This window comes from Oculina patagonica, chromosome 1 (genome assembly GCF_052425735.1).
Source record: "Oculina patagonica isolate OP01 chromosome 1, crgOcupat, whole genome shotgun sequence".
Classification (NCBI taxonomy): Eukaryota; Metazoa; Cnidaria; class Anthozoa; order Scleractinia; family Oculinidae; genus Oculina; species Oculina patagonica.
Genome location: NC_135758.1, coordinates 33,364,692 through 33,379,060, shown reverse-complemented (window position 1 = coordinate 33,379,060; position 14,369 = coordinate 33,364,692). Strand labels below are relative to the sequence as shown.

At 40.2% G+C, this 14,369-nt stretch overlaps 1 protein-coding gene across 1 annotated transcript in view; it reads right to left on the bottom strand.

Annotated features, from left to right (window-relative positions):
- LOC144665394 (E3 ubiquitin-protein ligase rnf213-alpha-like) overlaps positions 1-14,369 on the bottom strand; it is a 160,039-nt gene extending 145,670 nt beyond the window's left edge. The window contains exons 1-5 of the mRNA XM_078526651.1: positions 13,820-14,369; positions 13,153-13,323; positions 5,740-5,876; positions 5,231-5,404; positions 3,810-4,027 (exon numbers count right to left, since the gene is read on the bottom strand). Coding sequence (XP_078382777.1) covers positions 3,810-4,027; positions 5,231-5,404; positions 5,740-5,876; positions 13,153-13,323; positions 13,820-14,281 — 1,162 coding nt within the window. The 5' untranslated portion in view covers positions 14,282-14,369. The remainder of the gene's footprint in view (positions 1-3,809; positions 4,028-5,230; positions 5,405-5,739; positions 5,877-13,152; positions 13,324-13,819) is intronic.

Genomic DNA, 14,369 nt, shown 5'->3' with positions numbered 1-14,369 from the left:
ATATGTTTTTTAAATGGGCTGCGCCTCAGGAGCATTTAAACACTTACGCTGTTCTTCCATTCATCAATGGTGTCACGCAACCACTAACAAGGATTCTTCGAAAGCACGACATTCAAGTAATTAATAAACCCCACAAGACATTACAACAAGAATTTCCATCCCCTAAATTTAGACCACCAGTCGAACAACAACCACATGTGGTGTACAAAATTCCTTGTGCTGATTGTGATTGGTGCTATGTGGGTGAAACCGGCCGTTGTTTTGAAACCCGCAAAAAAGAACATATCAGGAATGTAAAAACCTGTGCGAATGGCTCAAACATTGCGAAACATGCGTGGTCATTCGACCATCGCATAGACTTTGAAAGCTCTAGTGTAATTGACAAAGGCTCTTTTCGTATTAGAAAAACTTTAGAAGCTTGGCACACCTCTGCTACTAAGCATGCTGACAATAACTCGAAGCCCATTCCAAGCCAATATTGTATTCTTTTTAAAAAATAGCATCTTAATTAGCACATTTTTACTTCGCTTTTGTTTTTCATTATTTTCTTTTTATCACACCTTGCTTGTATATATTTTATCCATTTTGTATTCAATTTTTTTATCCGTCGAAGGCTGTAGAGCGACAGCCGAAAGCTCATTGTTTTTAATCTTTTTAGCCAGTGAACGTTTGTTTTTTATTATGTCTTATCCTGGCTGCGCTTCAATCTTCAATTTCACTTTCATTGTTTGAAAATGAATTACCCTTAGCCTTTTTTCATAAGAAGTCCACTCGCCTCTGAAAAGCCAGTTTTTAATAAAGGGTATGATCCTGTAGTTGCCTTACATTTTTCGATTAAAACTGAAAACGGACAGTTGTCCGCATTTACTTGTTTTTTATGTATCTATGTTGAAGGCGGGTCTATTTTGGCAATAGTATTTGCTGTTACTTTCGTCCTTTACAAACTAAATCAATAATATGGCGTCCAGAAACAATTTTTTTCAGTAATTTTTCTTCAGTTTTGTTTTTTAATTCATTATAATTTTTTCTTGTTACTAAAAAAAAAAAAAGTGGAGTGGTTAAAGCCCCCCTAGCCCCTCCCTCTCCGATGTCCCTGGTATGTGTGCTCAAATACATGTGTTTCTGAATGTGTGAAATAAAAACAGTTATTTAAAACGGAATCTAACTAGGCTTTGTATTGCAACAAAGGTAAATTATTCTCTTTAAATTGAATATTACAAGTAATAATTTCAACTTTTTTCGCTGTTTTAAGGTCGCGGGGGACACCTTAGGCTCATCATTATGCATTTATTTAAAGCGTATGCACGAAGTGCAACGACTAACATCGACAACTTTACGAGATATTCATGACTGGATAAAAATATGCGGGTGCGTGCGCGTGATTTTTTTGAAAAAATAAATTCCTGTTTCTTTGATATTTTAACCAATTTAAAACAACACTGGCGATATACGTTTATATAGATTGTAGCTAATTTTTATTCAATTTGTTTTTGTTTCTGCAACTCAGAGTAATCACAATAATATTCGGCATAAACAATCATAGCTAATCATGTCCTTCATAAAAACGCATTGTTCTCACTAAAAAAGCCTGGAATGTAATTACCAGGGGGGGGGGGGGGGGGAAGAAACGAGGTCTGGAACCGAGTAGCGATGCTCTCACAACTTGCAAAGCGATCAATTCACGATGTAGTCAGCGGTTTTTGGACGATGATGCAACAGGCAATCTTTTCCCGCGAAATGGAAGCTGCTATGTCGTGGAATCACTTATTATAAAGGGGTTCAATTCTCTTAACTAAAAATCTAAAAGCAGCGTGTTTAAATCCGAAAATTTCGTCATCGTCGTGTAGTTTTAAGAACGCAGAATTTTCTGATGCCGTGCTACTTTTCAGTGCTGAAATGCAAATGTTTGACATGTTTGTACCACGATTTTCAACTGGCCCACATGGGGATTGTAAATGAAGTAAAACAAAGAAAGACCAAGTCAACAAACAACCTCAAACAATAGAGCAAGAACAATAGCTCCGACCAGCGCGGGAATATTCGATCGCCACGTTTTCATTACCATTCCCGTGATGGTTTTATTTCATAACAAACACCACATATTGACACCAAGAACATTTCCGGAGAAATTTTCGCTGCGTTAAAGTCAAAACTTAGAAAGTCTTTTTTATTACTACATTTATAAAAAAAAATCGAACTCTCTCACTGGTCCCATGTTTTTGTTTTGGCAAGTTCACAAAGAAAGGAGCTGCTCATGCGCCTTAGAGACATCCGCTGACTACCGCCCCGATGATTGCTTTGCAAGTTGTGAGAGCATCGCTCAGATTTCATATAAGAGAATGTATGGGAAGTTGCTTCCCCCCCCCTGGTAATTACCATAATTACATGTTTCCTTTGGATAAATACAGAATACAGCGCAGATACAGACCTTCATGACTTGCCACTGCAGATAGGTAAACTATAGACATTGTAGTGTGTCATAACAGAGGCGGAATTTTAAAAGAGCTCTTTTAGAAAGAGGTAGAAGGCATTAAATTAAAATTTGCGCATTTAAACCGCCATAACTTGCTGGCAAATTTTAAATTAAAAAATCCGCTTCTGTTATGACACTCTACAGATATTGACTGATTTTTTTTTGACAAGATCACAGTGTGCTGTCTCCTGCTCGTTCCGTAAACTCTGCCACAAAATCATGTTCTTCCCAATTTGGCACTAACGTGGCTATAACATCGCCGTTAAGTATAATCTACCAAATAAAAGACGACACACATAATCTTTTATAATTTCTTTATGTCTCTGCAAAATTTGAGCTTAATCACATCCATACCAGCGTTTTAAAAGATGCAGGTCAAGCAAAATTTCGCTTCATGAATTTATTCATGCTGTAGGTATCCCCCGCGACCTTAAGTGATGTGGTAGTGTAATGATATTGTAAGTAGTTTAATGTGTAATGTATATTGTAATTGGATGTCCATAATGTTCGCTTAATAAAATATATACTATTAACAAGGCTAAAAAAGTTAAAAGTTGTAAAATTAAAGTGTTAAAACCAAACGTTTTCGGCTGTTTGCCGAAACAAGGCTGTTTGACAAACAAGGCGCATCAAAAGCCTCTTTAACAACAAAGACAAAAACACTCACAGATCCAAAGTTGTTTACAAAGGAGATTCTTCTTGTGGCGTTGATTACATTGGCGAGACTGTGAGAAACTTAGAAGTGCGAATTGCGGAACATTCAAATCCTGCTCACACCTCTAAACCTGCAAAACATCTGCGGGAAAACCCATCACGTCACATTCTTTAACCTGGCGTGTTCTCTCCTCAGCACAGACATTCCACAAGCGTAGGATCGTTGAGGGACTAATGATCCTTCAATTCCGCCCCAGCTTAAACAAACAAGTCATTTCTTATGTTTCCAAACTTTTCCCAACGGGAATTACATAAGATATACATACATGCGTGCGGACGATATTTTAACCCTGATGATGGCACACAGCCGAAAACGTTTGGTTTTAACATTTTAATTTTACATCTTTTAACTTTTTAGCCTTGTTAAAAGTATATATTGTAATTATTTTTAATCTTATGTGAACGTGTTAAGTGTTGTAAATAACAAGCAGAGTGCTGAAAAGAAATAAAAAATTACACAAAAATATTAATTTTAATCATTCTGTCATAGGTATAAACATTGCCATTCCTTCCCGAACACCAAAAACCAGTGTTTCTAAAATCGTCGATTTACACTAGCCTAGAAGAGACGATCATTCCCGCCCCTCATCACATAGAACAAGAACAACCATGATTTACTTACCACCCGGTAGAATGTGCTTGTCTGGAATTTTCAGTGCTCGGTTGATGACACTGTTAAAGCTGTACTTTGGAGGAAACTCGGGTAATTCTTCCCAGTGAACCTTTTTTTTATTCACCACCACGTATTTGTAGAAAGTGCCTTTTCTAGCCCGATCAAGGCTTATTGTGAACTGACCACGGAAAAGCATAAGTTTGTCTTTCTCTTGGCTTTTAACAATCCTACATTTAAAAAACAAAGGATCATGAGCCACATTGAGGCTTTTTTCATGAAATTGAATGGACAGCGGAATGCTCTGCGCTCTTTTTATGGCAATGCAATTTCGTTAAGAATAAGAATAAGAACTTTAATAGTCAGCTCCCAAGAGGGCTTTTCAGTAACTATTTACAATAAAATAAAAATAAAACCTACAAAATTCTAATATTTACAAATAAAATTGAAATTAAATAAAAAATTATTAATTTCATGATTTATCATGTTATTGTCAGCAGACTGATCGGTATTACTATTTCCGCACTAACAATTGAGACGGTACGAGCTGGTGACATGTGATATCTTATTACAGCTTTTCGTGTGTAGTAGTATTGCAGTTAAGTCTTGCAGCTGACTCATCCCCAGTCGTCTTTTGAGTCCGTTTTGAGTCAACTGCTAAACACGGAGGGAATCATGGGAAGGAAGAAAAGAAGCGAGAGTTGTGTGATGGGCGAATAATAGTCGTGTGATATGGATAAAAAAATTCGTCGATTGTTAGATATATCGTGGAAAAGCAGTTTGTGGCGTTTTAAAGCGCCCGGAAGCGTTCTAATTAATATCGCCTATTTTTATTTCAACACCGCCATTAATCTGTCCGCCATCTTGGAAACAGGATCTGCCAGTCGTCTCTCACCTTTCCTCCTTTCCATCATCCTTCGCGTCTTGCAATGTTCGCATAAGAGACGACTGGAGACGAGACAGGTCTTGCAGTATTTTGGCAAGCCCAAAAGGCGAGGCAAAATAAAAATGAAGAGTAAAAATACAATGTACAGCGATACTACACACAGTACACACTGAAATGTCTACTATATTTATATTTATGATCCATTTTTTCTCAAAATGCTGACTTTCCAGCGTTTTTAATCTTTCACGCGATCAGAAAGAATTAGAGGACTACACAAAACCTGTTAAACCGGTTTTGAAGTTATTCGTGCTCCACGACATTAAGTTGGATAATAAATAGGAATTTATCACTTAAAAGTAAGTAAGGCATACAACAATTGTACTTTTAGTAGTACAAAACGCACGCCCCTACATTCTCTCTCCAATTTTCTACCTCGCAGCATTTTAAAGAACAAAACAAAAAACGTGTTTTGCAACAAGCTACACAAATTAAAATTTTCGTTTGAGATAATAAAGTGACATTCGCTTTTATAATGAATAATACTTACTCTACTGCACTCATATCAACACAGTTATGCTCAAAGTCGAACAAATCTGCACCATATGCTCGTATAAACAAATTTTCCTCCGTCATTTTAAAATTTGACACAAGCAAAACATGGAACACCACAGTCACCCCTGCTTCCGGGTTAACTTGTTGTAGGCTTGGAGGGGGTTGTGCTCTGTGAAATGATTAGTAGAAAAGTATTGACAAGCACATTACTAAAAAGAATACGATTACTCTAGTAAGAGCAAAATCCACTGCACAAATTTTTCGTGGGAAAACGCGTTCCAGGCTTAGATGGTTAGCGAGCTCGCTAAATGGACGGCGTATGTAACACACGAACGAAGACGTTCGCATATTTTTTTAAGAACTTCAAAAATCCGAGAACCCAGAACAGCTTCCCTATGGGCGAACAAATCAGTCAATCTATCAGTGAAAGCTGGGCTTAAGGCTTCAGGGTAAACAAAGTGCACAAAATCTTTTCGTAGTTTTCTTTTTACTACTTTAACTTACGTTGAAGCTCGTTGCTCTGCACTGCTTCTTCCCTTTTCTTCTTTCGTCGGCTTTTTCTTTCCTTTGTGACTTCCCACAGGTTCTTGATGTTGATTATCACTTTTTCTGTACCAAATCCCACCTTCATCCTCAAAGCCCTAACAACAACAAAGCAAAACATGTTATCCAACAATTTGGCGGATTATATATAATTTTTATCTTCGTTATCAAGACATTAACTGATACGTGATAAAATTTTGCCGATTAGCAACTCTAAAATGGCAAATGATCAAATTAAAAAAGCAGCACGCAACAACTTAGTGAGAACGGTCTATAAAAACTATGAAAATCTTTCTTTTGGTCTGTCTGACTGACTGTCTGTCTGTCCATGCGTCTATCCGTCTTCTTTCTTCCTTTCTTTCTATCTTTTTCTTTTGTCTTTTTGTCTTGTGACGTCATGACGTAGTCATGACGACACAAGATAATACTACAGGGGACAAGGTGCATTCCATGCGTATTTGCTTTCTGAGGCCGCGGAATTTTCCCGCCATGTCAATATTTTTCCCGCCATGTCAAAATTTTCGTTTTTTTTAGTAAATGCCGAAAAATGTGATCATCAGATTTTAAACAAAACAGATGCAGACTTCTCAACCTCAAAGCACTGGAAATCTAGAGATTGAGGTAAAAAAATCTGGAGATTTCAGTAAAAACCGGGAGATTGATCAACTGACGGACAAAAATAACTAAAAGAGTCCTAAAACCAGGCGCTAATCAAATGACTTGTTACTCTGTTTTTTCGTGAGATTTCTGTTCCTCGTCGTGAGATTGAAGTGAAAACCGTGAGTCTCAGGACAAAATCGTGAGACTTGAGAGGTCTGCAGATGCTGTTTACACTGACAGTTGCGTTTATTTTTAAGCTTTTTGTTTGTTTTTCTTAGTGATAAAAGCAATCACACGAGATTCCCACCATTCTAGTCATATTAGTCAATCTGATAATAGCTACCGTTTCGTGAGAACAATGTGTTTTATGATTTTGGTACAGCAATATAGGGGAAAAGCATGTCTTAAACAGGATTGCGCCTTACAGAACTGTAGGTATGTCGACCGACAATATGTCAGGAAAACCTTTTTTGCCGTTTCCATTTTTGATTAGATCCGATTTCAAAGATGTAATAGACCGTAGTAGTCGAACCACATGTGTGCCTTGACTTCAGTTGACTAGCTAGCTTAGGCAAGTTAGAATTTGTGCTGATTAAACTAGTTCAAAACAACTGATTCCGTGGACATTATTTTCCTTGTGTGTCTTCAATTTGAGTATTACTCGAAGACACACGCGAAAGGTCAACCATGAAACTTTGCTTGGTAGTGTGCGTGAGTTTATTGAAACGTGAGGCTGAAAACGTTCTTATCAGTCACAGACACAAAACAACAAAGGAAAATCTGTGACTTTGTTGACCTTTTTAAGATATTTAAGAATTATCTGTGACAGATAAATGCTTATGAATCTGTGTGTCTGTATTCTTTTTGTGCTGTTATCGGAGTCCTATAACTGTTCAACGGCTACATGCTGGAGTGTACTTTGAATTTAAGTCAAGCCTACTTTCGGCTGCTTGGAAAAATCACTTTTGATAAGGTGTCGGAAGCAAGTCGCGTGACAATAATAAGTACAAACATTATCCGCCTGACAGAAATAGCAACGATCAATTAGTATGAATCAAAATGGACGCTTAATTACCGTGATTGTGATCGGAATGGATACTATTAAGGCATCGATTTCAAAACTTTAAGCACGTAATCTTATACAATAATTAAAGATAGAAACTTCACGGACAGTTACTCAGAGTTTAACGCACGAAGCGATCATCAGACTGTGTCGTTAGATGCGGTGAAATACAATTTAAACTACGTTCATGGAGGACGGTTAGAACGATCCTGTCTCTGATTGGCCGTGTAGTACTTGTTTTCGTGCCTGCACTTGGTAACAAGCTCAGATCTTTTGTTCAAGAAGGTGTATCTGTCAGCTGATAGTATGCAGAGCTTCTCCGTCAGACACAAATTGCAGCGTGACGGGTTTCCCCTGTAAGCGCTTGCTCTCGTGACAATGGACCACTTGATCGAAAATTCGGTGTTGTTGTCTTTTAGGTCCCAAATCTTATATATATTTTTTAGTTGGATTTTAAGCCTTTCGCGTGAGAACCTTTTGTAGTTGGAATAAACCTTTGTTTTTATCTTTAGCTGTGAAATCGTGAAGTTCAGCGCAAGCATTCACGACAAAGGTTTCTGAATTGACAAGTGAATCAAGAGTTTCGTATATCGTGTTTTGAATGTCACAACTTTTATCGAGCGACAAAAGTAGCTTTAGTTTAAGTTTAAATTTTAGGGGTGAGGAGTCTAAATGTTTCTTTATGTTAGATGCACGCTTTTTAATTTTCGATATCTTTACAAGCAATAAATAGACGTGAAAAGCGGTCTATTTTCAAATAAATTAAACTCTGAAAAGAGACACAAGACACTAAGCCCAGAGGGCTTTTGATTTCTTTTCTTCTTTCTTTCTCTCTTTCTTTCTAGCCTTTTCTTCCTTCCTTTAACCCGTAATATGCTAAGTCCGGATTATTCTGAGATTTGAAGGAATGGCCATTCAACCACCTATGACGTCACCAATTTACACGTCAGCAGATTTTTGTGATGTGCAACTTATAGAGTTTGGATAGATCTTTCGCCGTTGGCAGTTTCAACAGTGTACGATCTTTCATCAAGTCGCTCTTTGACCATTGCTTTCTCCAAGATCTTCTTTCCAGCTACAAAGGGCTTCATCCTCACTTCGTCCCCATTAGCTAGTGGTTCTAGCTTTTTGGCAGACTTGCTGTGGTGTTGGGCTTGCTTTTCTTGGCGCTTCCTGAGGGCAGTTATTTCCATGTCAGGTACCACTGAATGCGGTTTTAGCAGCTCTCTTGTGTTTGGAAGAAGAATCTTCGTTCGCCTATTCATCAACCGTTGAGCGGGGCTTGACTCCATCCCCTGTGTTGGAGTATTTCGGTGAGCCAGGATAGCCAAGTATGAATAAGTTCCTGCATCAGTGGTCTTGCGTAGAAGTCGTTTCGCGGTCTTTACTGCTGACTCCACTTTCCCGTTTCCCTTGCTGTTGTAAGGACTTGTGGGTGTGTCTTCAAACTCGTGTGCTGCTGCAAAGTTGGCAAATTCTTGTAACTTAAACTGGGGGCCATTATCCGTAACCACCTTGTCTGGGATGCCGTAACGTGCGAAGTGGTCTTAAGCTTGGCGATTACTGTGGTTGCCTTTGTGTCTGTGTGAAGTTTGTCGATCTTCCAGACGTTGCTGTAATAATCCACGGTTGTTAGGTACTCCTTGCCATTCAGCTCAAAGATATCAACTCCGATCTTCTCCCAAGGTCGTAAAAGGACATTGTGTGAGGCTAGCGGCTCTTTCTGTGGGCTTGTCTCAAACTTTCGGCATGTTTCGCAGGTTTCTATCATCACGCGGTCTTGAGGATTACCTTCTGTGGGAAGATATGCCCTGGACAGTGTGCCAGTAAGGTGAATGTTCTTTCCACGCTCATAGGTTACTTCAAAAGTGTATGTCTGGAGTGCATCATCATTCCTTGAAGTCTTCTAGAGGCTACTGCGAGGGGCTTTGCCAGTAAGGACTCCAATGGTTTGTGTTCGCTGGACACCCTTACGTGGCGGCCAAACGTAGCGTTCATGGGTCACCTCTTCACGAACAATGGCCTCAAGATTGATCCCGACAAAGCCCGCGCAATATAAGAAATGACACCCCAACAGACACCGAGGGAATCCAAAGGCTAAATGGATTCGTCAATTTTCTCTCCAAATTTCTGCCACAACTGGCTGACGTTATGGGATCTCTTGGAAAGTTAACTAGAAAAGATGCAGAGTGGACATGGAATGAAGAGCAAGACAAAGCCTTCAAGGAAGTTAAGCGAGTAGTATCGCAAGCCCCAGTTCTAAGCTGTTATAAGCCTGACCGACCCGGTGCTGCTATACTACAGGTTGGTAGGCCAATCGCCTACGCAAGCCACTCCCTCACTGATACATAGCAGAGGTACGCGCAAATCGAGAAGGAGATGCTCGCAATTGTGTTCGCGTTGGAGAAGTTCAACCAGTACACTTCTTGTCGTCTCAATTTGAGCTTGTCTTTGTTTAGTGCTATCCATCTCTCTCGGCATCTTTGCAGTAGTGCTTTTAGATGTCTGTCATTGTCCTCAGTCGCTTCCATCAGGTCTTTACCTACACCATATACAAGGATGTCGTCAGTAATGTCGAGTATTCCATCGAGCCCATCCAGGGCTTGGTTCGCCCGTTTCTGAAATATTTCGGAGGATACAGAGTGACCAAAGGGGAGTCGCAGCCACCGATACCTTCCGTAGGGTGTTGAGAATGTCGTGAGAAGACTGGACTTTTCGTCGAGGACACAGTGCCATAGCCTGCCTTGAGGTCTACCGTTGAAAATACTTTGGCTTGTGCTAGTTACGGTAGCACATCATCTAAGATTGGTAGCTGATAGGTTTCTCTTTTCAGCACTGCATTAAGGTGCTTCGGGTCAATGCATATTCGTAGGGCTCCTGACTTCTTGGTAGCGATGGCTAAGCTACTGACCCACGGAGTTGGTTCCTCTACTTGGGTCAACACTATTTACTTCACATATTTGTCTAGTTCTTCTTTGAGCTTTGCTTTAAGAGCAGTGGGGACCCTTTGTGGCGGAATTATCACAGGGCTTGCATTGTCGTCAGTTTCGAGATGTACGGTTCCCGGCAATGTTCCTACTTCTTGCTCGAAGATATCTGCGTATTCTTGAACAATCTTCTCAGTAGATGTTAATTAGTGGACTTCTGGTTGAGATGGTCTGGTCGGAGGAGCTGTTATGAAATTCGAGTTGTTTATGTTGACAAATTTCATTTGTTGGGCCGCACGTGCTCCGATGAGTGGGGGTAAACGATTCACGAACGACGACGAACTCGATTAAATACCTCTTGTGGTTCTTCGGATTACGAACGGTCACACGTGTTGAGCCGACTGGAGTGACGTTTGTTTCATTCCACATGCGCAGTGACTTCTTTGACGGACGGCTTAATCGCACAGTTCCCGACATATTTGAGTCGTTTATCATCATCTCTGCATAAATTTCCTTTGGGTATTTGTTGTCTGAAACTTGAGATACGTATTCTTCCTCGAGGCAGATGCTAGTGATGAATTCCAAATCACTGTCGGTATCTGTTTCGTCTTTCACGACCTGGTTTATTCTCCGATACCTTTTGCAGACACTTGTGAAATGATTCCTGCCATTGCACTTCTGGCACTGCTTTCCCCACGCGGGACATTTCTTCTTTTTCTTCTCGTGTTTTTTCCACAAAAGTGACACGTTTTCGTGACGCGCGTTGGTGATGGATCATCCCGCTTCTAAATTATTTTCAGAGGCAATTCCTTTCATTTGCGAGCTTGTGGCTTCGTTGCTGCGGCAAATGTCGATTTATTTCTCTAATGTGAGCCTGCGTTCCTGAAGCAACTTTTGTCTCGTGTGTTTACTTTGTACGCCAAACACAATCCTATCTCTGACTAATGATTCATGCAGGGATCCAGAATTACAGGTTCTGGTGAGATTTCTTAGAGCTGAAACGTAAGCAGCGATTCCCTCTGAGGGTTCTTGGTTTCTACTGTTAAACCTGTATCGTTCAAACGTCTCATTTATCCGTCCAACCGTGTATTCTTCAAATTTCTCAATCACTTTGTTGAGCTTCTTTCGATCGCTTTCATCATCAAACGAGAACCCATTGAACGTTTTCAGTGCCTTAGAACCGATGCAATGCAAGAATAGAGCTACTTTATACTCTTCTGTCTGCTTTTCAAGACAAGTAAAAATCGCATAATTGGTCCTGGTGGAAGGGTTTCGCCACTAAAGCTTAAAGGTGCGCGCGGACGATGGCATAATGACTTGCGCTTGCCGAGGCGCTGGTGCTCGTGCGGGCGTATCAGGCATCGTTGGTCGTCTTGACTGTCTTTACTGTCTTCTAATTTACCTTGACACCGCTGCCCGTGTTAAGTTATCCGCAAACTGCTAACAGGAGTCACCAGATAACTCGACTGAATGTCGATTCTAGCAAAAGCACTCTAACAAGATTGTACAAGGTACCATTCACGTGACTCTCAATCAATTCTGTATCTACTCTCTAGCGTTCACGTGTAACTGTAACACAACAAATCCGAACTTCAATGCAAAGTTGTAGCGAATCTTTTAACTATACTCTCAGGAGCAAGCAAAACTATACTGGGATAAACCGATAATATTTAGAAAGACCTTACAAACTGTGATGCGATACGGCACCAAAATCTTCACCAGACACAATGCAGACAATTTCTCGAAATTTCAGTGAACACTTTCCGTATGAAATCGAAATTGTTTGAATTACTGTACCTCGTTCAAAAATCCACCTCAGTGAAACACCCTGGTGTAATTCAGGCTATAAGCAGTCGATACAAAGATTTTACATTTGGGTCGATACAGCATGTCCGACGAACTGCAAACGTAAAATCTTCGAGCCCACATTCCACAAATAAACGTTCAACTACAAATGCATTCATCGCTTCTATTAGGTGCTGTACAGCGTCTTTAGACCAAACACATAATGCACGAAGGGTTTTCTTAAATAATTGAGCCCAATATTGCGGTGATTCTCTCTCTATCGGCCAAAACACAACCAGTTCCAAGTCAAATGATATCCCACATAAGCTTCGCATGCCCGTTCGCATGGCGGGGTTTTAGTGTAACGATACGCACGCATGCAGAAGAAGGCATCTGTAGGGCTTTTCTCTGAAGTATCGGCCAAAAAAATATAAAGAAGTAAAGCCGAATTGACAAAAAAAAATGAATATAAAAATAAAAGAATTAGCGAAGAACGCAAAGTGGTTCAATCCAAGACAGACGTTGCTTTTCTAACATGGCGCAGCGCCCACCATGAAGCAGATCCGGTCTTCCAAAAGGATTTTATTTGTTTTAGTAACCATTAAACCACGATAAGAAATACAATAAGAATGACCACAAGCCATTTATTTTGAAGGTTCAGGAAGGCGCATCTCAGCTGAGAGGAGTCTGTGCGCCATTTTGAGCATCTCGCGATTGGGGTTTACAACAAGAGCGGAATTCCTCTTTTGTTGTAAACTTTCGCCCGATAAGCTGCCTGTCGTCCCCACTAACTGCCCCCGGGTCTCCGAGGTTGGAAAACTTGTAGATCGCGTGCTGCAGTATAGCATTTCTGCAATAAAAATGAGCCCAAAAATTTTATTTCATAGAGAGATTCATAACTGAGATTCTTTCATTTTTTGCTCTTTCGTTCTTTCATTCTTTCATGTTAACAAACGTTCTGTGCTGATTTACACAGAGATGAAGGCATAAAGTTCTTACTTCTTTAGCTGATTTGCTACTGTCGTCTTTGCCTGGCTTCCCTAGAGGATGCTGCGATGCAGGTTCGGGTTTTCTCCCAGGTACTGATGCAGAGGAAGCATTGGGCTGATTTCGGTTTCCTCTGCTTGCAGCCTGTCTGGTTAGCGGACCACTAGATCCTTGACCCAAATTCTTCACAAGGATAGATCAAAATCCGCAAAAATAAAACACATCAAAAATTGCTTTGCTGATCATTTAACAATCAGGTATCAAGACTTTTAACTGCTACATATCTGAAGTGTCCAAAAACTACAATCCGTGAACCTGTTTAATTTTCTCTTATTTAAACTCTTACAGAGCAAATAGTTTTTAACTTAAACATAACAAATTGGCAAGGACTGCATTGCAATTATTACAATTTAAACACCTTCAAATGGAGGGCGTTGCATTGAAGAGGAAGGCGATTATGGAAAGGAGGGTGCTAAATAGATGGCTTACGTTTGGCTGACGTTTCTGGAAATCTTTACAATCAGTCTCTTGGATTGGCAACACTCAGTGCATTTGACAACATGGCACATACTTGTTGTTTAGTGCCTGCATATATGTGGCCCTCACCGGCACTGGGGAATTGTAAGGAGCAAACGTTGCAACTTGGGAGTATTTTAATTATTCATGAGGTACTACTTACTTGACCATATTTTTTGCTATCCTTCAGTTTAGAGCCTGATCCTAAAAGATGTTGTGTTTCTGGTATTTTTTCTTCTGGCTTTGTAAATGTCGTCGTTGGGCCCGTGGTAGGTGGATCTTTGCCACTTGTTTTCCTCTCTTCCGTCACGCTGCCCTTGCCTAACTGCTCCTTATGATCATCTGGCATCGTCTGATAATCATTTGATGTTTTCTCAGACGTTGTATCGTGCCCTGCACTATCTGTACCCTGTATGTCAGGGGCATTAGGATTTTCACTTTCTTCAAGGACGGCAGGGCCTGTTACTGTTTCAGCAGAGTTTTCATCTTTAGTAGTACCAGTTGCGGTCGAAGCAGTTACTGTGGTCTCACTTGCTGCGTTATCTCCCTGAAGTGCCTCGTTAGTAATGGGCTCTCTTTGCCCTTCTAAAGGAGGAGTAGTACTTGGTACTGCACCACCAGACATCGTGTGGTCTCCAGTAGTTTCTCTAAATGTATTTGTCACAGCTGCACCTTTAGTGTCGACAGCGTTCTCTTTATCCTCATTAGACGAG